General features: G+C 45.2%; 1 protein-coding gene across 4 annotated transcripts in view; it reads left to right on the top strand.

Annotated features, from left to right (window-relative positions):
• NPRL3 (NPR3 like, GATOR1 complex subunit) overlaps positions 1-27,468 on the top strand; it is a 360,149-nt gene that overhangs the window by 163,781 nt on the left and 168,900 nt on the right. For all 4 annotated transcript variants that reach the window (XM_085628418.1, XM_085628421.1, XM_085628419.1 and 1 more), the window contains one exon: positions 17,902-18,058. In XM_085628418.1, coding sequence (XP_085484544.1) covers positions 17,902-18,058 — 157 coding nt within the window. The remainder of the gene's footprint in view (positions 1-17,901; positions 18,059-27,468) is intronic.

Below are 27,468 nucleotides of genomic sequence, written 5' to 3'. Positions count from 1 at the left end.
TAATTAATTGATTTTAGGCAAGGTTGAATTTTTTTAGGGTAATGGAATTATAATGGAATTCATAGGTAGTCCATAAGAGAAACATCAAGCCACAAAAATTAATAATAATAATTATAGCCAGACACTCACCAAAATAGAATCTTTGTAGCCTTCAGTAGTAAAAATGCAATGAAAAGCAGTCCCATGTGCGTGAAAAGTTCCTAAATACGACAATCTAATGTATATAAAAGGAATGTATATATATATATATATGTGAGACAGAGTATAATAATTCATTATATAAACAATATGTCCTAAAATATCAGAACAAAGAGCAAGTAACTAAGCCCCTTTCAGCACCACAGTATACTCAGAGACACAATCTCATTAAAAACATTATCAAGCAGCAAAAGCATTTATATTTAAAAAAAGCAATATGTTAATAATCAAATAAGTATCTACAGACGATATAATAATCAAGATAAAGGATATGCAATCCAAATAACAAGATAAATAGAATTTATACAAAGAGAATTCATATTATTGGCTTCAAAATCAATCAAAGTCATCAAAAAATCTCACCCGAAATAGAGAAGGTATTCATCATGAAGTGAATGTGTACCGAACACATACATCTAGAAATATATCCATTAGATAGTTCGTTGTGTCACTCCATAATAAGAGTTTTTGGTTGTATGCACCCTGTACAGGCAGGAACCATCACTCTAGTCAGGATAAGAGTAGTACACAATAAGTGTACCTCTGCTCACCCTCAGGTAGCTTGGCACAGAGCAGTCAGGCTAAACTAAAGAGGCAATGTGTGAAGTATTCATGCAAACGCATACAGTAACACAGTGAAAACACCATAGAAGTACTCCACACCAGTTTAGAAAAGCAGCCAATATTTATCAGAGTAATACAAGTAATATGACAAAAATCAGACATACACAAGTCAAGATATGAATTTTTCAATGTTACATGCAGTTATAGCACTTAGAAAACAATACCTCCAACTGGGGCTTGCTGGTTGCGCCTGACCAAGTCAAGTTGCACGCACCATGGTACAGTACCTTGGATGCATCCAAAATTCAAAGACGGTGCGAGGTGCAGAGGAGGTAAGGTGTCAAGAAGGCAGGCGATGCGTCGGTTCCTTACTGCTATGCGGGATGTTGGAACTCGGGGACAATTTGTTGCGCAAAGGAGGTGAGGTGTCACTGTAGCAAGGTGATGCGGCGGTTCCTGGAGGCAGTGCAGGGTAATTGAACCGCTAATGCCAGTGGACAATGCGGGCGCAGGGGAGGTGATGCGTTGGTTGCAGATGTGAGACCTCCGGTTCTTAAGGCAACACGGTGTCAGTCTCACAGCACAGTGGGTTAATTCCATGGCATTGATGTTGAACCAGTGACAAGGGAAACAAGCATTTGCAATGCAATAGGTCTCGCTTTACGCAAGTTTGAGCTTTTGGCATTGTAAATGACAATGCATTTTTTTTATGTTTTGGTTTTTAAAACATAAATAAAAGGCATTGCCATTTACAATGCCAATAGTTCAAACTCGCATATATGTGAGACCTTTTGCATTGCAAATGCTTGTCTGGGAATGATAGCAACTCTGCCTGCTGATGAGTGCAGAGGAGACAGGTTGCAAACATAGACAACAGAAACACACTTGGCTTCTTGATAATTCAGCTTTGCATACTAGCGTATATCGTTTTAAAGCGTAGTAAGCGCTATATAAATACAATTACAATGTTTAGCTTAAAGGATGGAAAATGCCAGAGGTACTTCAGTACTAGGCAGGCGAACGTACTTAGTTACGTGTGTGTGTTTCACATATAATACAACTCGAATACACTTAACGTCAGTAGGGGCAAGAATCTGCTGAGCAGCTGTTGCGCATGCGCGTTAGTATCCAACATGGTTGTAATGGGCTTAAACCTCCTATCTCGCAAGGGTGACTACTTCCGGTCGGAGCACTTTCAATGTAACACTCAGTCCCTGTAGAGAAGTGGCAAGAGGTGAAGAGAGGGTAAACTGTGCTTTCAGGATTCCACGGCTCGCAGATCTGGATCTGATCGGAACCATTGGGGAGGAAGAAGATGTGCCCGAGTAGCCAGAGTCCGAATCTGGCAGAGGGGAGGTGAGAGGTGTGGAACAGGGTGGCATACATAAAAGCTAGCAATGCAAATTTCAAATATGCCAATGCTTGTTTTTTTTGCAAAAGATTTTTCATTTAACGTCTGTCTGAAGACGGTCACAGTGGAAAACACCATCAGTTGTATCCGTTTCTATTTTTCACTAAATTGGACAGACTTTAATATCCTCTTTTAGTCTTGTACACACCGTAAACATAATTTTGAGTTAAACTCGCCTTTGTGATCAGCTTCCCAGATGGTCATGCTCGGTGCATTGACTAAAGTCTTCAGTGTAATTTTCACAGCTGTTTGCCCTGTCCAGTAAATTATTTAAAATTACAGGGAACAGGTCGCAAAATTGACATTCTTGCTTAAATGAACCTCCCCCACAGGCAGCGCTACACGTGTGTGTTAGCGGGCACTCGTTCGCAGGCTATAAACGCAGAGACTATTGGTAACAACGCGTTTAATTTTGTGCTATCAAAAGTTCTTTGGCTTCGTGTGTTTGAACGTCATCATGTAGACGGACTTTAATATCAGACCTTTTAATCGGAGGTGAACTTTACTAGTTCCAAAACGCCAAGATTTGCGAGGAGAACGCCCCAGGCACAATGAGGGCGTATTCCAAGTCCTTCTGGCGTCAGACCCTAAGCACCGTCTCAAATGGACCTTATCAATCGGATGCCAAAGCTCGGAAACAGTGAGCGAGGTTCACTTCTTTGTGTTTCTGAGCTGTGCTGTTGAAAATAATACTCAGAGGCGGAGAAATAGCAGATTGAATTAAATCACTTTATACACTGCAGGCGCATGAAAACAGGCGCTGGGATCAGCTCCGAACCAGCGCAGCCTGTTATGATAGGGCCCTGAGGTTGGCAATGTAGGAGTTAACGAGAAGGGAGGGGGGAATGCCAGCAACAGAGGAGCCCGCGAAAGTGAAAGTGATCGTGATTACGATCGCTACGGAGGAAAGACACATGGCGCTGCGCGCGTGCACGTTCACGTGCACTGTAGCTTTAGGCCACGGCAGCACTTTGAAAAGCCCAGTTATAAAATGTCTCTTCAAGCCTTTGGCTCGCGAGACCTAAAAGGAGCAAAAGAGCGCGGGCAAAAACCAAAAGGATTTGTTAAAAGAACCCTAACTCACCAACCTAGTTGGTGACATTCTTCATCATCGGGTTCCCACCAGAAAAGGCCGAGTGCCTCTCTGGTGTGCTGCGACGCCTGAATTACAGCGGAGCTGGTTTTTGAATGTGAAAGGAAGTGAAATTAAAAGGTAAATGATTTTAACCAACAACAAATTTAATCATGGCAAACCAAAGACCAATAAAAACAAGTGAGTTGGACAAGAGCCGGTTGGTTAGGTTAACCAGAGCTCAACCAATTTACAATAAGGTCGACATGTTTCTGCTTATCATGCCCAGTTGGCTAAGCTTTCATCAGGACCACAAGGACCTCCACGGCGGTATGCGCACGCTAATGCGCACCCTAACCTGTGGAGATCAGATGGTAAAACTTACAGTTCTACCGAAAAGCCCTCCTACTATTCCGGGGCTAATAACGTCTGTAAGAGAGAAAAAACAGACAAAACACACATAAAGACATAAAGAGACATAACTTTGTTGGTTGCAATATTATTCTTTACGTGATTGGGTGAACAAATAATTTGGTAATCCCGTGCTGTGGAGCGGGAGTGGGTGTCAAAATAGCAATTATAGCCAAAGAACGCCCAAACACGAGTGATTACTCGTCGCACGCAGGGGACCTATAGAAATATCAAGGTGTTTCTATAAGACCCTATACACTGATTGTGCCTGCGTTTAATTACATTGTGTGGTGTCAAGTCAGCAGACAATGTGCAATCGTAGTGGCTATTTAGCTGCTGTGTATGCCGAAGAAATAGCGGACTCGTGAAGGTGATAGGCATGCTGAAAACAGGCGTCTGAGGTGTTTGCCAGGCGCCGTTGCTCCAGAGCATGTCTAGCGTTAAAAAGTTGTTAAAAGCAGCTGCATGGAAGAATAATATTGATCCTCTTACTCATGTACTTGGTGCTACTAACATCATGGGTCCGAGAGGGGGGTAGTGAGCTATAGTATCTGCCAGGGTGGAATACAAACAATAAATTATTCTTATCTGTTGAGATACTCTATACAAGCTGAAAGGAACCTAGTGCTGTATCAAGGAATGGTTCGCCAACTTACTTCCATGCTCGCACACTCCCGCGATCAACCTGGATCTGTCCTGCTCGGCCCGGATATTGGTAAGTGAATGGGGAACGCGGAAGTAAATACTCCGTGATTCCCGTCACGTGATTGCTTCAACGCGCGTATGCGTGTGATGCAATCAAAGGGGCGTGTGATTAGAAAGCTAATGTGTGCGTTCGTATTGGTTCACCCTTCGTAATGGGGAACGAAAGTGTAGTCATTTGAACCGGCGTGCCTTATCCAACGTGTTTACATGAAAAACTCGGGACAGCATTGGTATTTACACCGGAATGTGAATAGTGCATTTGGTTAGTGGAGGAGCTTTTATCAACAAACACGTGACCAAACACCCAACAGTTACTATTCGAGAAAGAACAACGTTGGGTCTATCGTTTATCTACTCACCTTATTGGTTTGAATGACATTACATTTAAGCTTACAATGGAAATAACCTCATCTCATTAAACTATCGTGAGCAGAAGTAAGGAAGTTCAACTTACCTTAAGACATCCAGTTAAGACATCTTTCAGAACGAGGCTGGTGAGGAAGACATTTGACTAGACAAGAAAGAAAGAATTACATTAATGCAAGTAGCCAGCTAACACATGTAATGTTTTCAGTTACAGAACCTGAAGGAAGGCAATACATAAAACACAAAAGTTACTAGAAGAGAAGCATTGATCATTCAGTGACAGGGTAGGTGAATAGAAAGACAAACACATATGAATAAGAGTAGTATTTGAGTAAGGATATTATTTAAGTTATGTGAATATTCATTTTAGCGCGGCAAGCAGAACAGCCAGGAGAAAAACTGAAGATAGAAAAGACGTCCAGGCTGAAGGAAGAAAAGTCGCTGAGTGATTGTCTCTTCTCTGTCCCATCCCCTTTCCTCCTTTGGGTTTCTTTGGCGACACGTATTCTAAGCGGTCGCTGGGAAGACCGAGGGAGGCATTGGGAACTTACGACTTTTTGCTCCTGTGTGTAGAGAAGATCACAGATCTGACAGAGTGAAGTGCCCACGTATTATTTTCACAACTAGGCAAAATGGCGGAAGGTTTGGACTTAAAAAAGTTAGGAGAAATATTAGAAGGAATTCAAAGGGAACTGATTTCAGTCAGAGAGAACAATAGAGAGTTGAGAAAAGAAACCTCAGATTTAACATTAAAAGTGAGTAATATAGTGTCAGGCCCTAGTTTGAGATATTCAGCATACTCAGAAGAGAATCCCAGTGACGCATCAGCCTCTCAGTCTAAGGTCACGACACAAGTAATACATTCCTTGTCGCCTGTGATTCCTTTAGCGCCCCCGGAGCGGTTTGGTGGTGATCCCCAAAAGGCTCAAGTGTTTCTGACACAATGTACCTTGCACTTCATGTGTCGCCCGGCACTCTTCCCTGATGCGCAGTCTCGAGTGGCATTCATCCTGTCATACCTAAGTGGGGACGCAGCGTCTTGGTCTATGCCCTTGGTGACCAGCAACGCTCCAATTTTATATGATTTGGATGAATTTAAAAAAGAATTTCTTCGGATTTTCGACAGGAGGAGAGTTTCACAAGCCACAGACAATGAGTTGTTGGAAATCAAGCAGGGCAGTCGTGATCTGGTGGCATATTTGGCCCAGTTCAATAAGCTGGTTGTAGAAACCGAATGGCCAGAGAACAAGCGAGCAGCTGTGTTTTATCGAGGGTTAAAGGACAAATTAAAGGATGCCTTAGCTCAAGTGCCTAACAGACCCACGGAGATTTCAGCATTAATAGATCTGGTTTTGGAAATCGATTTCCGCCAAAGTGAAAGAAGAGGAGAGAGGAAGAGAGACTTTCGTCCAAGTGTAGCCAGATTTGATCGAGTAAGATTTGAAGGAAGCAAGGGAATAGACTCAAATCGTGGGGGAGAACCCATGCAGATTGGAATGATCAGAGGCCCCCTTTCCAAGGAAGAAAAGGAGAGACGAAGAGCAAACAGGCAATGCTTATATTGTGGAGGTACAGGACACTTTGTCCGGAACTGTCCCAAGAAACCCAAGCAGACACCGGCGGAAAACGCATTGCACCACCAGTAAGTGGAGTTGGACTGGTGGGTGCAGACTCTAAAACAGCTCCGGAAGCTCATACGTTGGCAAATACTTTGCAATCCGCAGCTCCGCATTTGATTTTGATGGTGACTCTACGATATAGAGAAGAGATTCTAAGACAGGTTACTGTGATGATTGATTCTGGAGCGACGGGCAACTTTTGCGATTTAAAGTTTGCAGAGAAGATTGATTTAAGAGCAATCAAGAAGGAGAGAAAGGAAGCAGTTCGAGCAGTAGACGGAACCAACCTATCTTCTGGTCCCATAGTGAGCCACACCGAGCCAGTGGAAATGGAATTGAAGGAAGGTCATCGTGAAATCTTGCAATTTAATTTGATAGACGCCCCTCAGTTCCAATTAATATTGGGACTACCATGGCTCACGGAGCAATCCAACAATAGATTGGGGAGCTCGAACACTAACATTGAATTCGGACTAGTGTAAGGAAAATTGTTTTAGGGAACGTGCAATTTTTTCAGAGAAAACTTCGGCATTTCATCTAAGTGAAAGGAATACAACAATCTGTGTGATTAATACAATGGAACTGCCAGCAGAGTACATCGAGTTTCAGGATGTGTTCAGTGAGATGGAAGCGGAGAGACTTCCTCCACAATGAGACTTTGACTGTAAAATTGAATTGGAACCAGGATCCAATCTCCCCTGTAGCAGAATTTACGCCTTAACTGAACGAGAAGACGAGCATCTGAAGGAGTACATTCAAAGGTATCTAGATAACGGATTCATAAGACCGTCCCAATCCCCAGTCTCTTCCCCACTCTTTTTCATTCCGAAGAAGAGTGGAGAATTGAGAACCTGCATCGACTACAGGGCTATAAATCGGATTACTGTAAAAAATCGATATCCCTTGCCTTTAATTTCGGTTTTATTGGATCAGGTGAAGGGAGCGAAAATGTATACCAAATTGGATCTAAGAGGGGCATACCATCTAGTTCGAATTCGTGAAGGTGACGAATGGAAAACGGCTTTTAGAACCAAGCACGGGCTTTTTGAATATCAAGTCATGCCCTACGGTTTATGCAACGCCCCAGCCGCTTTCCAACATTTCATCAACGATGTATTGAAGGAATACATAGATCGGAATGTAATTGTGTACATCGATGATATACTAATTTACTCGAGTACTGAAGAAGAACATGAGGAACATGTCAAGAAGGTCGTGCAGAAACTGCGTGAGAACAGTTTGTTCGTAAAACTAGAAAAATGTGCCTTCAGTGTTTCCTCTGTGGAGTTTCTGGGATTCGTACTAGCTCCAAGAGGGGTAACTATGGATGAAAATAAAATCAAGGCAGTGATTGAGTGGGAATCTCCTAAATCGGTGAAAGAAATTCAAAGTTTTATTGGATTTGCTAATTTCTATAGGAGATTCATTCAAAACTTTTCCCCGAAGTTAATTCCCATGACCAAATTACTTAAAAAAGGAGTCAATTTTGAGTGGTCAGTGGAAGCTGAAGAGTCATTCAAGCAACTGAAGAAGGATTTCACCACAGCGCCAATATTATTACATCCCGATCCATCGGAACCATTTTTTATGGAAACAGATGCCTCCAATTTGGCCTTGGGGGGGGGGGGGGGGGGGGGAGTCTTATCCCAAAGACATAAGACTACAGGACAACTGCATCCAGTGGCTTATCGCTCAAGGAAACTAACTACAGCGGAAGTCAATTACACCATCACCGAGAAGGAGTTGTTAGCCAACAAAGATGCATTCAAGGAGTGGAGGCACTATTTGATGGGAGCTAGGCATGTGGTGACAGTCTATACAGATCACAGAAATCTGAAGTTTCCGAAGCCAGCCAGAACTTTAACCCCAAGACAGTTACATTGGTCGTTATATTTTGCTGACTATGATTTCATCATTACTTATCGCCCGGGATCACAAAATGGAAAGGCAGACGACTTGACAAGATTGGGTACAGAAGGAGTTTTAGAAGAAACCAAGGATCAGACAATTATCCCAGCAGAAAAGGTGATAGGAGCAGTTTTACAAGAATCACAGGAAGATAGGGATCAGATGTCCTTGGAGGAAATGGAAAAGTGTGTCGGAGAAGATTCCGGAAGAGAAATTCGAGAAGGGTTGCCTTACCATCAAGGTGCCCTTTACCTGCCAACAACTGAAATGCAGCAAAAGGCCCTGAAGGAAAGTCATGATGATATATTGGCAGGACATAAGGGAATTACCAAGACTGAAGATTTAGTGCGACGACGCTTTTGGTGGCCAAATATGATAAAAGATGTACGACAGTATGTAGCCACATGTGAGACCTGCGCAAGGGGGAAGCCGGAGCGACAACCACCTAAGGGGTTACTGCAGCCCATGCCAACACCACCTTACCCATGGCACAGCATCACCTTAGATCTAATTGTAGATCTGCCCTCTAGTAGAGGTTTTGACACAATATTGGTGTGTGTTGACGCATTTACTAAAATGGCCCATTTTATACCATTAAAGGGGGTCCCTACTGCAGTAACTTTGGCACATGTTTTTAGTCAAAACATAATTCGAGCCCATGGTATACCTAAGGTTTTGATCACTGACAAGGGTTCCCAATTCTTATCCCATTTCTGGAAGGCTTTTACTAGAAAATTGAACGTAGACACTAGGTACACCACTAGTTATCATCCAGAGACAGATGGCCAGACAGAGAGAATGAATCAGGAATTAGAACAATACTTAAGACTGTGCCTGTTAGAGCAGGAGGGTGATTGGCCAGATTTCCTTTGGGCAGCCGAATTTGCGCATAACAATGCCAAAAATGTATCTACCGGTTACTCACCTTTTTATCTCAACACAGGTAGACATCCTCGCCAATCTCTAAGTTTTCACGAAGCAGATGTACCGGCAGTTACAGATTTAGTTGGGCACATGACACGAGTGCAAAGTTTAGCCACAGAAAATTTAATCAAGGCTAAGGTAAATTATAAATTCTATGCAGACAGGAAAAGGAGGAGAGAACCAGAACTGCAGGTGGGAGATAGGGTTTGACTAAACTCTAAGAATCTAGGGCTTAAGGGAGTCAGAAAATTGCAGCCAAGATTTGTGGGCCCTTATGTCATTGAGAAGAAATTAAGTACATTAAATTACCAGTTGAGGTTGCCTACAAGTTTACGAGTACATCCAGTGTTTCATGTCTCCTTGTTAAAGAAGGCATCAAATGATTTACGGATTCAGAAATCACCAAGACCTATCCAAACAGTGAAGGGAGAAGAGTTTGAGGTTCAGCAAATAGTTGATGCAAAGGTACGAAAAGGGCAACTGTACTATTTGCTGGTTTGGAAGGGCTACGGACCTGAGGAAAGGTCATGGGAGGTGTCTTCAAACGTTAATGCCCCTAGATTAATCAGGGAATTTCATAGGTTTCCAAAAAAGCCCAAGCAGGGAGGACGCTCTTTGAGAGGAGGTACTGTCAGGACTGTCAGGCCATATCGACATTACAAGCTTCCTGTGAGAAAGAGACCCCCTAAAAATCCTACCATCTAGAACAAGGCAATGAAAACTGATTTAATCCAAGATGGCCGCTGGGTTTGTCGTTTGAACTGCAGGTTAGCGGTCTAGTGTTTAAGGCCAAATCAGTTAGATCCAGGTGTTAGGTCTGAGGAGAGGCGCACTTCACCGAAATTTCCCGAGGAGAAAAGACAGAATCCATGAGCGTCGCGTAGATAGTGAGGGAATTTATTCGTCGTGTAATTCCTTAAGTTCGAGTCGTGGAGACATTGGCACTCAAGTAAGACCGTGACTATTCTATAGAAATTAGTCGGAGTTGCGCATTTGGAATATTACTCAATTCCTGGTAGCGCACAGTCTGTAGTTGAAATAACAATGAAAGGAAGTTTCAGCACAGCGCATTTGTAGATTGTGGTGACAGCGTCAGAATCAACCAACATTTGACGCGCTCAATTGTATATAGATATATATAAGTAAATACCTGAATGTAAATATACTAAAGAGAATACAGTGAAGGAAAAGGGCTAGACAGTGTGGGGTCCTAAAAAGAAAACTCAACAACGGAGAAGCAGTGTAATATATCCACACATAGAGAATTACAGTGAGCAGTAATTACATTTAAGCTTACAATGGAAAACACCTAATCTCATCAAACTATCGTGAGCAGAAGTAAGGAAGTTCAACTTACCTTAAGACATCCAGTTAAGACATCCTTCAGAACGAGGCTGGTGAGGAATACATTTGACTAGACAAGAAAGAAAGAATTACATTAATGCAAGTAGCCAGCTAACACATGTAATGTTTTCAGTTACAGAACCTGAAGGAAGGCAATACATAAAACACAAAAGTTACTAGAAGAGAAGCATTGATCATTCAGTGACAGGGTAGGTGAATAGAAAGACAAACACATATGAATAAGAGTAGTATTTGAGTAAGGATATTATTTAAGTTATGTGAATATGTATTTTAGCGCGGCAAGCAGTCCAGCCAGGAGAAAAACTGAAGATAGAAAAGACGTCCAGGCTGAAGGAAGAAAAGTCGCTGAGTGATTGTCTCTTCTCTGTCCTATCCCCTTTCCCCCTTTGGGTTTCTTTGGCGACACGTATTCTAAGCGGTCGCTGGGAAGACCGAGGGAGGCATTGGGAACTTACGACGTTTTGCTCCTGTGTGTAGAGAAGATCACAGATCTGACACCCCTGCCCTATCTGGCACTTAGTGGCCTTGAGAGTGAGACCTGTGCTCAGCAGTGCCCTCAACACGTCACCTAGGTGGTGCGAATGGTACTCCCCAATGGGAGCTGAAGACTTCAATGTCGTCTAGGTAGGCGGCACTGAAGTTCTCCAGCTCAGCCAGGACCTGGTTGGCTAACCTTTGTAAGGTGGCAGGGGCGTTCTTTAACCCAAAAGGCATGACATGGAACTGGAAGTGCCCTGTCTGGCTTTGAGAACGCTCACCTCTCTTGTGCTCCCTCGATCAAGACAACTTGCCAGTACTCAGACGTGGAGGAACTTGGCAGCCCGAAACTGATTGAGCTCATCAGCTTTTAAGGATGGGGTCAGTCTTAGTGAACGCATTGAGCCCACAGTAGTCTACACAGAACCGGAGTTCCGCTGTGACAACGGGTGGAGCAGCCATGACAACCAGAACCACTGGACTGGACCACTGGCTGTTGGAGGGCTCAATAACCCCTAATTCCAGTTTATAAGAGATTTCCTCTCTGTTGCTGTTCCTCACTACATAAGACAACCTGTAAGACGTGTGCTTAACAGGAAGGCTGTCTCCAGTGTCAATGTCATGAGTGCACTAATGGGTGACTCCCGGGATGAGTGAAAACAGTGAAGCAAACTGTCCCAAGATCTAGTGACAGTCTCTCTGCTGCTCCGGGGGTCAGTGAAGCGGAGGGGATCACACCCTCCACTAACCCATCCTGCTGTTTAGAAGACAGGAGGTCGGGGAGAGGTATGCTCTTCTCTTCCACTCCATCATTCGTGACCAAGAGCATGGTAAACTCTGATCTCTCAAAATGTGGCTTGAGATGGTTCATGTGTAGGACCCTCAAGGGGTTTCCAGGAGTCTGCAAGTCCACCAGGTAAGTTGCGTCACTCTTGCGCTCCTTCACCTCAAATGGGCCAGACCAGCGTTCTTGTAGGGCATGGGGCTCTATTGGCACCATCACCCACATATTTTGACCAAGCTGAAACTCAACCAGAGTGGTCTTCTGGTTGTACCACTATTTCATGTCCTCCTGGCAACCTTCCAGATTCTCCTCAGCAGTTTCCAGAAGCAGGCCGCCTGGTTTCTGAAGGCTTGCATGTAACTGAATACATCATGGGGTGGCTTCTTGGGAGCTAGCTCCCAGGCCTCCTTCACCACACTGAGAGGTCCTCTCACAGGGTGCTCATGCAGAAGTTCAAAAGGGCTGCAGCCAAACCCCTTCTGTGGTACCTTCCTGTAAGCAAACACAAGGCATGTCAAGAGGACGCCCCACTTACACCTCATGGGTTCTGAGAGACCCATAATCATGCCCTTCAGGGTTCGGTTGAACCTTTTAACCAACCCATTGGTCTAGGGGTGGTAAGGCGTGGGGAACTTGTAGGTAACTCCACATGCCCTTCATTTTTTTTTTTTTTTTTTATTTATATTTTTTTTTTTCCATGTTGACGGAGGTTTATTTTAGACTTTGAACAATGTGGCATAACAATCACGTTAATAAAAAGTTGCACAAAAATCCACATGCCCTTCATGTACAAAGACATGAAGTTGGCATCGCGGTCAGATACCACCTCCTTGGGAAAACCCACATGGGTGAAGATCCCCATCAGTGTCCTGGCCTCGGCAGGTGCAGTCACCGTCCTCTGAGACATAGCTTGTGGGTACCAGGTGGCATGGGCCACCAAGACCAGGATGAACCTGTTGCTTATGACTGTCTTGTAATCAAGAGGTCCTACAATGTCAGTGCCCACCTGCTCAAAAGGAGTGCTCGCAACAGGAAACAGTTGGAGGGGAGCCTTGCATCTCCCCCGTCTTGCCACTAGTCTGGCTGGTAGGACAGGCCCTGCAGAACACATCTGAGACCTTCCTTTTTTGGGGCCAATAAAAGTGAGTGCGAAGCCTGTCAAAGGTCTTCTCTTGCCCCAAATGACCTGCCATATGCACACCATGAGGCAGAACCAGTAGGAAGGCTTTAAAGCACTGGGGTACCACCAGCACACAGGCTGCCCTGGGCTCAGCAGCCTTAGGGTCACTATACAGGAGACCATTCTCCCAATAAATCAGATGAGTTTGAGAGGCATCACCAGCTGCCTAGGCCTTAGGCTGTTTTCAAAGACCTACAAGAGTAGGGCATTCATCCTGCGCTGCGCAGAACTCCTCCCTGGAGGGACCTCCTTCCTGCTGCCACTGGGACAGCTCAGGCTGGTTCACCAGTTCGGCTACTTCTTCCACAGTAGGTTCCGGGGCATCCTGCTCAGGTTCAGTCTTCTTCCGGACCGTGGGAATTTCTGGAGCAGGTTTCCCGCACCCCTTGCCCTTTCACATCTTGGCAGAGACATGGAACACTTTTTCTGGCTCCATGTCCTGACCACCATGTGTTGCCATTGACCGTGTGGTCAGGCACATCCATTCAGGCAATCTCAACATATCCAAGTGTGACCTGAGCTCCACCTAATTCCAGGCGGTATGCTCCAGGTCCTTGCCCAGCAGACAATCCACAGGCTTTAATGGACTCACAGCTACCCTTAAGGAACCTGAGACAACCTCCCTACGTTCAAAGGGAACCTGAGTCACCAAACGTTGGCACTCACTGTTGCCTACAGCAACTACTTGGTGGACCACATTAGGGACTCCGTGCTCTGAAGACACCAGATGACAACTGACTTGTCATGCTGGCTCCTGTGTCTCTCAGAGTTTTAAGGTATGAGGGTTTTCTAGACCATCTCGCTTTCACAAAGGGAAACTAGGATCATTTCAGCTGGCTCCCTACCACTAGCTGGGACCAACTCCTCCCCAAGCGCCACACTCACCATCTCTAGTGACTGCCCACTGCTGAGTGGCTTTGCCCACTTGGGATCCCCCTTAAAGTGCATTCCCTGACTACTGGCGAAACACTTCAGAGGTCCCTTTTCTGCAGGCAACCAACTCTTCTTCTCAGCAGAGGGTTGGGAATCCTTACCCTGGGAACTAGTTTGGGGACCTTTAGAGAATTCCCTACTTTTAATTTTGTACCCCCACTTATTCTGTTGGTGTCCCTGTCCACCCTTGGTGGAGCCTCACACATACAACTTCTTTTGGACCCTGGTGCTGAGCCAGAGGTCTGCCTCCTTAGCAAGCTTCCTGGGGTCAGTCAGTTTACTATCAACCAAGTGCTGACACAGCTCTGGAAAACAAAGACTAAACATGTGATCACAAGCAATCAAACTGTACAGCCCCTGGTAGTCTGTTACCTCAATGCCCTTCAACCAACCATTGAGTGCTCTGCAGAAAGAACACGCTCTACCCAAGTCTGAGGACCAAGTTTCACACTTTCCATAAACTTTTACTGTAGTTTTCTGGGGTCAGACTTTATCTCCTGACTAAGGCTTCCTTCATGGTGGTGTACCATGTCAGTCCTCAACTCCTAGGGCCAGTAAGGTGTCCCTCCCCTGTAAAATGCTTCCAGAAACTTGCACCCCAATCCCTCTCTGGAATCCTGTGCATCAGCAAAGCAATCTCAAAGGCAGAATACACTGATCTATGTTGTCTCCCCTACATAATCAGGCACCAGACATTTGGGCATGTGTACCTTTCCCTCTGAGTGTACTGAAGAAATGCTGGCACCATCTGTGCTGGGTCTTGACTTTAAACTCCAGCTCCTTCAAGCTGAGCTCTTGAGCTAAAAGCATCTTCGTTTCGTCCATGGCCAAGTTATCCTTTTCCACAGCCAATTTCTGCTGTTCCGCATCCACATTGAGTTTTGCTTAATCCAACTGGAGCTTCCTTTCTTCCCGCCTGTCTCTCAACCCTGTTGCAGACAGGCTTTTTGATAAAACACTACTGCCAGCTCTGGAAGGATCTTTTGCACCATTCAGGCTGCCCGCCCCACAGGCAAAGCTGGATACTCCTACCATTCCAGATGCAAGCTTGGTTTCACCTCCTCCACAGCAGCTTTCTCATCGTCCGGGTGTCCAGCTGCTTCCCGGATTCTAACCAGGCCCTCAGCGCCATTTGCAGCTCCTCCTTTTTAGTGAGGCTTTTAAATTAACACTTGAAATCCCTGCAGAACGTTTTGAGCAGAGGCACTGTTTAGGTAAAGAAAAAATAGTATGTCGGTTTCATAATGATTTGAGATGTACACCAATCACTGTATGTAATGCACAAATACAAACCCTATCCCACTGCTAATCACCAATGTTAGAAATTGGGTTTCTGGTTATTAGTGTATGCACCCTGTATAAGCTGGAACTACCACTCTAGTCCAGGTATATGTAGTTCACACTAAGTTTACCTGTGCTCACCCTTGACCCAGAGCAGTCAAGCTAAACTAAAGAGGCAATGTGTAAATTATTTGTGTGCACACACAGTAACGCAGTGAAAACACCACAAAAGTACTCCACACTAGTTTAGAAAATTAGGCAATATTTATCTGAGTAATACAAGACCAAAATGACAATAATAAGACATACACAAGTCAAGATATGAATGTTTGAATATTACATGCAGTTACAGCACTTAGAAAACTATAGCACCAACTGGGGTACTCTGATTATGTTTGGCCGAGACAAACCCACAAGTTCAGTCTGACTGCGATGGAGTGCGGGCCGGATACAGGAGTCAAACGGACTCTGGTACAGTACCTTGAATGCGAAAAAAATTCAAAGAGTGTGCAATACGCAGAGGAGGGGAGGCATTGAGAAAGCAGGCGATGCGTCGCTTCCTTGCGGCTATGCAGGTCATGGCACATTGGTGCTTGGGGACGATGTGTTGTGCAAACTAGTAGAGGCATCACCTTAGCAGAGTGCTGCGTCAGTACCTGGAGGCGGTCCAGGGTCATTGAGCTGCTAACGCTGGGGACCATGAGGGGCGCAGGGAAGGTGATGCATCGGTTGCAGGTGCGAGACTTCAAGTCCTGAAGGCAACGCAGTGTCAATGATGCGTCGATGTCACAGCGCGGTGCGTCGATTCCACGGTGTCTGTGTCGAACTACCAGACTTCAGATTCGAAGTCGGAGCGGTACATAAATGATTTTGTTGAATACTCATGCAGCAGCAATACTTTGGAGGCACTGCAGCAGCGTCGGGGTTTGCGTTGTAAGTCGTGGTTGTTGTGTCACACACTCAGCGAGCAGGGACCACAGCTTTGGGGCAGGCATTGGCGATGCATCTGTTTCAAAGAGATGCAGCAGTTCGATGCATTGATTTCTTGATTGCAGCACCGGAATCTCCTCCAAGGTTCCAGAGCCGGGTTTGGCACCACGTGGCAGGTCAGGACTCACAGTAGAGGAGCCCATGTGCTGGAAGCATGATGCAGGTGAAGTCTTTGATGGCCCTGAGACTTTCAACAGGAGGCAAGATCAACTCAAGCCCTTGGAAAAATTTAGAAAGCAGAATGCAGAGAGCACAGTCCAGTCCTATCACTCCCAGGCAAGAGCAGCAGACAGCAGGCCAGCACAGCAAAGCAAGTAGCAAAGTGGCAGTCTAACAGCTCTTCTTTCTTGCAGAATGTCCTCAGTCCAGCAGTGCTCGGAGTATATGGTGTCAGAGGTCCAGTATTATACCCATTTTAGCCTTTGAAGTAGGGAGACTTCAAATAAAGGGCGTTGTAGTCCACAGTACTCACACCTTCCTGTCCCTGGCTTCAGGTGCACTGCAGGGGGTATATAGCTCTCTGTGAGGGGAGAGGCACAGCTCTATTCAGGTGCTATTGTCAACTCCTCCCACCTCTCTAGCTCAGGAAGACCCATCAGCCTGGCGATGGGCCATCAGGATATGCTGGGCACACTTCAGCTCCCTTTGTGTGTGACTGACTAGAGCAGGGGTCTGCGAACTGAGAGGCGCGCCCCCCTTGGGGGGGGGGGGGGGCTCAAGTGATTCCAGGAGGGGCACCAGGCTTTGACCAAAAGAAACCTTGTGCTGATAAGTGCTTTGTTTTAAGCTGAAAAAAACTAGCAGCACCAAGCTGCTCTGTAATGGGCCATCACTAGCATCTTTTGTATTTTATTTCCTAGCAGGAAGAATGTGTCAAAAGGGAAGGGACTCTAATAGTCTTTAAACGCCCACCCCCACATCAAATATTCACACTGTGGATACTTGGACATGTTAGTAAGGCCTGCCTGGCCAGAATAGTATGTTTGGCAATCATGTATTTGATTGCATTTTCAAAACAGTAACATAACGTAACTGCAATGTTTAAATATGTATGGACATATTTAAACATTGGCAATTTAATAAAATAATTGTGAAAAATTCTAAGGGGGGACAGGTGATTTTTTTTCCCGGGGGGGGGGGCAGCATTTAAACAGACCACTGGTCTAGAGTAAATTCATAAAGCCAAACTATCATCCAAATAAGACGTGTATTCTATATACTCTATATTGTGCCTGCTACTTGTCCCCACAGATTTTTTTTTAAACATCTTTTGCCGTACCTTGCTGCTTATTTTGCATATGGGATCCCCCTGGTTTGCGTTGCGCCACCTCTCTCAATCATACCGCTCCCACTCCTTCTCTCTTCACAGCCAGTAGTTGCTAAGAACTTTCATCTAATTTAAATTGATTTCTTATTCTGACTGCACTAGCTAACATGGTCCCAAAGAAAGGCATTTCATCAATGAAAATGAAACTAATATTGAAAAGGGCGGTTATCGGCCGTTCACTTTGCTTCTTACCATTTCTATTTGAATATTTGAAAATGTGTTAACTTATTTAGCTATTTGTAACTACATGGAGATCAGTGATCATTAATCCCTGTGGACGTCTTAAGTCAGCTGAGATGTAGGTCTTGCCTGAAAAGCAAAAGTTGCTCTTGATGTAAACTACTGCTGATCCCATACTGGTGGTTAAGGGCTTTTACTTCTTCTAGGCCATACCATTCCCTTTTGCTGCTGAGCGATGAAAAGTCACTGCTGATGGAGCTTCCGCTGGACTGCTCCCCTGCTCTGGTCCGAGTGATCAAATCCACATCTGCTGTCAAGAACCTGCAACAACTGGCCCAAGATGCTGACCTCGCATTATTACAGGTGCAGTGCAAGCCACTTTTTAAAGCGGATAACTAAACTTTCATTAACTGTTTAGCCAGTTTAGCATGAAGATGTCAGGGCGTCGGGAAATACAACCTGCATATTAACCTCTTCTGTGCCCCGCCCTGTGCCGGGCGTTGCATTAGCGGGCGGGGTTCATGACGAGATAGTCTCGTCATGGGCACAGCGCAACCGCGCTCCATGACGAGACCATCTCGTCATGGGCACTGAAGGGGTTAAAGACTCACCTTGCAGTTATTAGGGACTGTTACTCTGTTGTTTGATTGTAATTCAAAGTGCACTTCCTGGAGCATGAACACATGAGGCCGTATTACACTTAGGTCGCACTGTCTGTGTTTGCATCTGGCACACCTTTAATGAAATGTGTCGGGTCCAAACCGTGATAGTGTACCCTATTACATAAAATGGGCTGCCCCCGTGGCAGCCGTAAACTCATTGCTGCCTTGAGTTCAGCAGATTTGTAAATGGTGGAGTTTCTTTTTTTGAGGCAACACCTCCATCTTACAGTGCAGGCAGCATGGGTGAATTAAGTGTGATTACCATCGTGTCTGCTTTCACAAACCTTACAGCCGCCTTCGCTCGGCCATAGTCCTTCTTGCACACATCCCACACATTAAAAAAACTAGATCCTGTGGTTGAGTCTTCTCTTGCATTGCACCTAAAGTGTGGAATGACCTGCCACTACACATCTGAGCCTCCTCCTCCCTTCTTGAAATCTGCAAGAACCTGAAGACCTGTCTTTTTGAATAGTCACTCTAAACCCTAGGCTGGATAGACTTACACCTGCCCAGTGACCGGTTACCCTCCTGGGTGAGAGTGCACTTTACAAATCACCTTAACATAACATAACACCCTTGGGGGATGCATTCACTGTGCACCACCTCTTTGTGGCGCGCATTCTGTAAGCGCCCCCTGATAGTCTCTTTGCCTCTGCACCCGCATCCATAATACAGCACTGGCCCAGAGGTAAACATGGAACCACATGCGGAAAGAACACCCCAATAACATAGCACTGGCGCTATTTGTGCTTTGACCCTACTTGTATTATAGAAGGGGCTGTGCAAGCTTCTGCAGCCCCTTCTGTAAAACTTAAGTGCCCTGAGAGCCCAGACAATGCAGCCACATGCCCCGATGTGGCCCCAGGGCACTGTATGTAATCCAGGTTCCTCTGGACATATGATGGGCTCCACTGCCTCAGCACATAGCCGATCATCTGTTTTTATGGTCCTGCAGTGCTTAAAGTCTTTTAATTTAACCCAATATTTCAATGCACTAGGGTTTCATCTTCAGAAAGAACAACTCAAATACAGTGAGCAAGGTTAACATCTTTGTTTCTGTGCTACATTGTCTAAAATAATGCACAAACTCACAAATATCGGGTTAAGTGAATTGACTCTACGCACTACAGGAAGATAAAAACGGGTGCTCTGCTCTGCACTGAGCCAGCAGAGCAAATTAAGATAAACGACCAGGAGATCGAGCCTAGTCATGGCCGTTCTCACCACTAATTTGATGTCATTAGTTGACCTAGTAACCATCTAGCTGTTTCAGAGCTTCATAATGTAACAGGCTGCTATGGGGGTTCGCAATCTTCGAAAAGATTATTGAGCGTACGCTTTGGGAAACAATTCTGTACACTTTACAGATGTATGCTTTTTGAGATTTATAGAGAATTCCAGCCTCAGCAATAGCCGGTAGCAGTGAAGTTCAGGGCAAAGCCTAGAGAGAGCCCCTCCACCAATGGCATCAGAATTGAGAGAGGAATCCGGCCTTGGCAATTGAGGCCTTCATGCTATGTTTTGAACCCAAAAGTCTATTTCTACTTTGAGCAATTAGTTAAAAATAGTGTGTGTCTTATTGCATGTTTGCAAGTGGAGTGGAGTATAAGGATACAAGCCCAGGTGCCATCATCAAGCCAACAGAAGAGATTGGAAATGTGGACAGAATACTGCTGAGATACGGTGTCTGACCAAACAAGGAGTTACATTTAATACTGATGACATGTATTTCTAAAGCGTAGCTGCTACTACCCAGAATGTCCTGATGCTGAAATAAACAACTGAAAGTCATAGTCTCTCTGTTAAAAACCACTGATTCTGTAAGCCAGAATAACGAGGAGTTAAAAACATTTTGTAGTTGGAGCAACCAAGTTTTTAAGCCTCACAAAATCTTAGATGGTTAGTTTTGGCTCTTATATAAAAAGGCAGGTTGTTCCAAATTTTAGGTGCAAGAAAGGAGAAAGCTCTCCCTCCCTGGCAAGCAAAATGTATGTCTCAAGAACACTAAGGAGGCACCCATTTGTCGATCACCGCAATTTGTCGAACTCAATCTGGCTAATCTGAGAAGCTCACTCAGAAAATCCAATTATGTAGTCAACGAGTTCTATAGTAAATGTTTATGAGCTCTTTCAGTGTGATCAGTGAGCCTAAAAGGGACAAGTAACTAATGCAGAATTGTTTCTTAAATGTAAATTTGATCAGGTGATTATGGTTTTGATGCAGGTAGAATCACAGGGTAGTTGATCATTAACACTTTTTCAAGCAGGTCTTGATGCAATTCTTGGATTTCTTGTAAGGTTCATACACAGGATGTGACCAGAAGCCTGGGTCAAGGTGCTGTAATTTCCTTGCCTAATCAATCCTCAGCTCCCCCTTCTAAGGGCTTCACATCTTAGAATAACATGATTTTCAAATACAATGTTCAGATAGTAGGTGACAACAGGCAGTTCTCATTTAAATGAAATGGGCAAGTATCCTTGCATAGTTCATGCAGCACACACTGCACCCATGTTCAATGACTTGTTGACTATCCCTCGGGTTTATCCTTCTCTTATGTCAAACAGAATCAATTTCAATTGCTTGTGTGAACAGAGTGGTTGTTCATTGCTCTTTAGAGTACTGGGGGCGGGTCAGACATCGGTGAGCATGCACTCTATTCTTGACAGGCGAGCCCTTCTAAGAAAGAAATGTGGGATTATATCCTTAAATCTACAAGTTATTTAATTCAATCATTCTTTGAAATCTAAACTAGCTGCTCATTTTGCTGTATGGTACCTGCATTGGACTTGCTTTTGTCAGTGGAGGAACAGGCCTGTAATAGTTGCTGAAGAAGCATTTTTGACATTGAGCAGTAGTAGACATTTTGTAGAAGCAAGGACATTGGGATCTTTGTGGTGCTCTGCCCTCAAAATTGATGAATAAAGACACAAATGGTCCTGTGGGCACTTTCGGACACAGTTTCATATAAGAGCAGCTGAGCCAGTGTGGTGCACCAGCCAACTTGCCATAGGCGTGAAGTGGTTTAATTATGGCTGCTGTTCTATTGCCACTTTGTTGTTTGAGCAATGTTGACAAAATATTACATTTTCTTTCCTTTACCAATGCTTTCTGATGCCCATCATACAATTTCTCACTAGTGGATAGCCATATGCCTCCTATATCAAGACCAGTTTTATTGATTTAAATGTTGTTGGCCTTTTGATAAACTCACTCCTTATGCCAATCTTTTGCAGGCTTTCCTTGTGTCAACATTTGCCAAATATTTGACCCATACAAAAGATCTCCCCAAAAGTGGAAATCCTTCTAATTTTTTCATTGTCTTAAGATAAAGCAAACAAAAAGTGTAAAGAAAAAAAAGAGAGATGGTTTAATCAGTAGTCCCGCGTTCATAGACAGCCTTTCATGTAACCCACGAAAATAACCGTGTTTTGAAAGAAAGTCCCAGTGTGGCCACAAGTATGCTTTTCATTTGTAGAATCCAGCCCCGATGCTCGATAGATCTTAGTGATAATATGTATTCTATTCTTTACAGTATTAAATAGTCTAGGAACTCACTGTACATCTAAGTATTCCCATACCATACGACTAGCTAAAGTCACCCCACGCTTGCTCCTAGTGCATTGCCAGTCTCTACCTCCAGCTTGCCCTGTCCTGGCTGACCTGCCAGACTCGCATCAGGCAGCTAATGTTCAGTCATTCTCTTCATTATCTGGAACCCCATGGTGTGCCAGCCCAGACGTCACAGTAAAGAACCAGAGTAGGTGACCCCTTGTTTTACCCTGTGATGGTCTCTAAGGAACAGAGGCCGCAATACTCCAGGGAAGTGCACTTGTTGGCTCCATCACAGCCAAACCCTGTCCTCATAGCCTGTGGTGGCCACCTCACTACATGTTATCATGGACACTGTTTACAGTACTCTGGTTTAGTCTGTCAATCTAATGGATTCGGATTGTTTCAGTCTGTTTGCTTCCATTTAACTCATTAGACTAACACGCCTGATCCAGTGATTTGTATTTTAAAAGCTGAGGACTGGACGCCATGTCCGTGATGATGTGCAGTGAATTGGTCAGTTTAACTGACGTATGTACACCATCCCTCATACATAACCACACCCGAGCAACCTCCCCTCCAGCCCTGAAAACCGTACCCCCGCAGCAACTTTTATCAATAGAGCACCTCATCTCACCACCGAGCCGGTCTGTCCTGCTCATCGGTGCCCTTCCATCCATCAGACACACAGGAGGCATCTCAGACACAACCAAATGTAATAGTCAAGTCAGATATTTTGTACCTAAAACATGGTTGTCTCCCATTTTCAAACACTTTTTAAAAATGTGCCCCATTTGGTTTCAACCTTTTGCACCACAGTTGCACTCATAAAACAGTCAGTAGCTTTGCCACCAAATTCAGATTGTCACACATTTTCTCAGCTCATTTTCTTAGCTGAGAAAATGTGTGACGATTTGTATTTGACCTACCTAATACATCCTGCAGAACCCTCTCTACATCCTTCTTCCTCGCCTTACCTAAACCCCCACCACATTTACAGGGTGCCATGTCAAAGAAGAATGGATGGAGGAATTCACAGACTTTGAAGTAAACTCATCCATGATGCACACTAACAAAAAAATACTATGAACCCTTAATCTACTCGACAATACTACTTCCAGTAATGTAAAATGAAGCATGCATTTACCTCACCACCTTCTGGAGCTCATCTTGTCACTGTGCCAAACCATTCATATAAAGACGCATCGAATCTCCTCCTACCCTCTCATCTCTCTCTTCTCTCTGTCCCGTCTGATCACCACGCAACGTTTCAACCCACACTCCAGAGCCCTGCAGGGTCATCGTTTTATTCTTGATGTACCTTCCATGGAATAATTTCAACACATCTCTCATCACTTCAGGAAAACCCACAACATTTATTTACTCTAATTAAGTTGCATGTTCTCCTTCCACCAAGCCTAATTCCTCATCGTTGCGCTACCCTTAAAAGCTGATGTTCAAAAAGAGTAAATTGTCCAAAATAGTAGTAAAAGGTTGGCAAAAAACCTGTCATATCGGAAATTATCTCACAGCTTCAGCCTCCTATTTCCACGCATCACCCCTCACTTAGTTAATTTGCATGAACCAATTTTATGTTGATATCTTTCACATCAGATTGACTTGACTCTTCTTTGAGCTACTTTTCTGATGGATACGTCTAACAGAAGATTTCTCATCTTTAGAATACTAACCAGGTGCCAGACTTGGTCCACAGGTTTTCCACAGCAGTGCTATTACTTCACTAGGTGGAGCAGTGCAGTGCTGCGTTGGCTTTATTGTGCCCTAGAAGTGATGGAGCAGCACTGCCTATAAGCACCTCACCTGTGCACCAACATCAGTTCCTTTCTTTGCACCTTCGAACGCAGATCAGGTGCTCCGCTCCACTTTTCATTAGTATTGTTGACTTTCAGATTGAAATTCAAAATGCAAGGGAATGATGTCCTCACCTACAACTTCAGGGTTCAGGCCATGCCATGACTGTTGAAAATCGATAGCAGTAATGAACCCGAGTGAGGTGTGCCTTTAGTGCTTGGGCTCGGTGTATGAACCCAAGTCATGCGATGACTGTGCCGTCATGTGTCCGAAGGCGATCCAGTCCTGTGAAGCAAAGCTGTACGATGAGGAATATTTAAAGAAACACAAAAAGATGATGGACGGAATGCTGAACATTGTCAAACATTCACCCCCAGATCTGGGTTTAATCCATCGTTATTTTGCTCACCACGCCACCCCAGTTCAGACATAGCCATATGCAAATCAGTCATGACCCTGTGCCTCATGGAAACAGTCCAGACCGAACTGCCAGGCCATGTCTTCCCTGGACAGGAATCAAGCATCCTAGGACCGGTTTCAGGCTTTCAGCCCTCACCAGCCAGGATAGCTTGACTCCAGTGGCCTAGTGAGCACGGGACCCACGTCTAGGCATACCCTTCCCACTTAGGGTGAAAATGAAACACAAAAAGATGATGGACGGAATGCTGAACGTTGTCAAACATTCATCCCCAGTCACAGATCTTGGTTTAATCCATCGTTATTTTGCATGGGTCCCGTACTCACTACGCCACTGGAGTCAAGCTATCCTGGCTGAAGAGGGGTGAAACCCCGAAACCGGTCCTAGGATGCTTGATTCCGGTCCAGGGAAGACATGGCTTGGCAGTTCGGGCTGGACTGTTCCCATGAGGCACAGGGTCAAGACTGATTTGCATATGGCCATGTCTGAACTGGGGTGGCGTGGTGAGCAAAATAACGATGGATTAAACCCAGATCTGTGACTGGGGGTGAATGTTTTGCCAATGTGCAACATTCCGTCCATCATCTTATGTGTTTTGCTGTTCGCCATATGTGGGAAGGGTATGCCCAGACATGGGTCCCGTGCTCACTACGCCACTGGAGTCAAGCTTTCCTGGCTGAAGAGGGGTGAAACCCCAAAACCGGTCCTAGGATGCTTGATTCCGGTCCAGGAAAGACATGGCTGGGCAGTTCGGGCTGGACTGTTTCCATGAGGCACAGGGTTAAGACTGATTTACATATGGCCTTGTCTGAACTGGGGTGGCGTGGTGTGCAAAATAACGATGGATTAAACCCAGATATGTGACTGGGGGTGAATGTTTTGCCAAAGTGCAACATTCCGTCCATCATCTTGTGTGTTTTGCTGAATATTGAAAGAAGTCACTGACCTCACGTAAGTTCCGCTCCTGCTCCAAGCCAAGGATGCGAACTCATTCCCTCTCTTGAGATCGATCTTGCAAAAGGTCTTCTTCGTGGTTGAAGTCCTCCGGTAAGTCAAAGTTCATTTTGAAGAGAAAACACCAGCTAACAAAGCCGAACTGGACCCTTACCCATCACTGTATATCTAAAGAGAAGTTGCGAGGGTGTCTAATTGCCACTCAGTCTCGCTCCCGATCCATGATTGATGAGCCGATCCTGCAGATGATCTTGATGTGCACCAAGTTCCCCGGGGCATTAGCTACTAGCATCAGGCCCAAGCCTTTATGGAGGCCATGCAGTGTGTTTTCGGCACTCTTCTGGCTCCCTCTGGTGTACCTTTGTGTCCCAAGGATCTGCAGTGTCCTCCAGTCCAGTTACCGGCAGCGGATATATCTTTGTCGCTTTCTGAGCCTCTGGAATCCATCTCTGGTTCCATACCGTCTGCATTGCCGACTTCAATTGCAGCTCTAAGACATTCTGTTGCGTCGACCAGTCCTCAGGATCGGATTGATGATTGAGGGGTCCACCTCTTGATCTAACCAAGCCTATTTGCTGTAATGGCACAGGTCAGCGGAAGGATCAAGTGGGGGAAGGAAAGGAAGGGAACGCCAGGGAGGGAGATCTGCAAGGAGAAAGAACAAAACATACACTGGTAAGGATCACTTGAAACAGATATAAAAAGCAAACACACGTGTTCTCGACCTGCTAGATCCCATAACCCCTATACCTGTAAAGAAACATAATCATCCATTCAATGATGGCGACAGTAAAATAAAGTTGAGGGTTGGTTGAGATGTGGGAGAACTTTGCTTGTGGTGGGGGTTTTTCTGTAGTAACGAGAAAAAAAAAAAATGATCAACCCCCACAGGCACAATCCTACTCTTAGTAATTAGGCCCTTGTAGGAGAGTGGCATCGACTGCATAGTTGCCCCCAACTTTTTGATGATGTTTTGACTGTTTTTATGACTTTAGCCAGGCTGTGGCCCTGCTATCCAGGACCCCAGCCTATCTGCTTCCTCTGTTAAACAATGTGAGTACCCTAGGTACCAACCAATTGGATGCTGGGCATACCCTACCAGTTCTTGTAGATGGTACCCTAGGTACCCAGGGCATGGGTCCCCCAGTAGGCCTACCAGGGCTGCAGCACTTATTGTGCCACTGTTGGAAAAAACCCCACTCCCACACCGGAAGGGTGGTGGTAATGGGATTTTCCCGGACATACACTGTGGTAGCTTGGCTCGAGTGGTCAGGGGTCAGGCACCGTGTTAAGCATACGTCATACCCACACAATAACCATGCGTGCATCCGTTCCAAAAACGACACTACACCTTAAAAATTATGAAAATATCTCTGTGTTTATCTTCTTTTCTCTTAGTTGCTGATTGAATAAATAATAATACAATCACAGTACACAAGCTTCTCCTTAAAAAGTGCAGGTCAAATAAATAGTAACACTTTACAGGTGCAATAAATAGGATCAGGTCAAATAAATACTGTGAGGGAATAAATACTGTACAGAAATAAGTTAGCTCAGGACAATAAATACATTACAGGAATAACTTAGATAAATACAATAAATACAGTACCCTCAATAAATAATATCAGCCAACCATGACATTTGTAAAATCAGATCACATTTAAAATACTATGGGCTGATTTGGCCCAGTCACAGCTTGTGGTTAGGTGGATGGCCTGTGGGTGTCTCACCTAGCTTGGGTAAGGCTGAGGCTAAAACTGAGGTAGATCAAGGGTAATCTAGGAATCTGGCTCTCCCAAACTACACCACCCCTCACACAGGTCACTGTATCAGTCTCAGTCCACCCCTGGCACTTCCAGGCTGGTTCTAACACCTCTTTATCCCTTAGGATGGTCTCTTAGAGCTCCACAGGGCCTTAGGCGCCCTCTATTCCACTTACTGCCCTTTTTATGAAGCTCCGACGCCGCTGGAGTCGTGTCGACGCCGTGAGGCGGCTCCGGTTCGATGTCGGCGGCCTCGGCGCAATGTCAGTTCTTGACGACGTCGATAGGCGGCTCCGGTTCGATGTCGGCGGCCTCGGCTCGATGTCGATCTCCGATTCGATGACGTCGGGCTGTCTTGGCTCGATGTCGACTTCGGGCAGCTCCGGTTCGATGTCGGCGGCCTTGGCTCGATGTCGACCTCCGATTCGATGACGTCGGGCTGTCTTGGCTCGATGTCGACTTCCGTCGGCTCCGGAGTGCGACCTCCACTCCCGACCTCCGGCACGATTCTCTTCAGGTTCCGGCGACTCCGGAGTGCGACCTCCACTCCCGACCTCCGGCACGATTCTCTTCAGGTTCCGGCGACTCCGGAGTGCGACCTCCACTCCCGACCTC

This window comes from Triturus cristatus, chromosome 10 (genome assembly GCF_964204655.1).
Source record: "Triturus cristatus chromosome 10, aTriCri1.1, whole genome shotgun sequence".
Classification (NCBI taxonomy): domain Eukaryota; kingdom Metazoa; phylum Chordata; class Amphibia; order Caudata; family Salamandridae; genus Triturus; species Triturus cristatus.
This window is presented reverse-complemented; position numbering and strand designations above follow the sequence as displayed.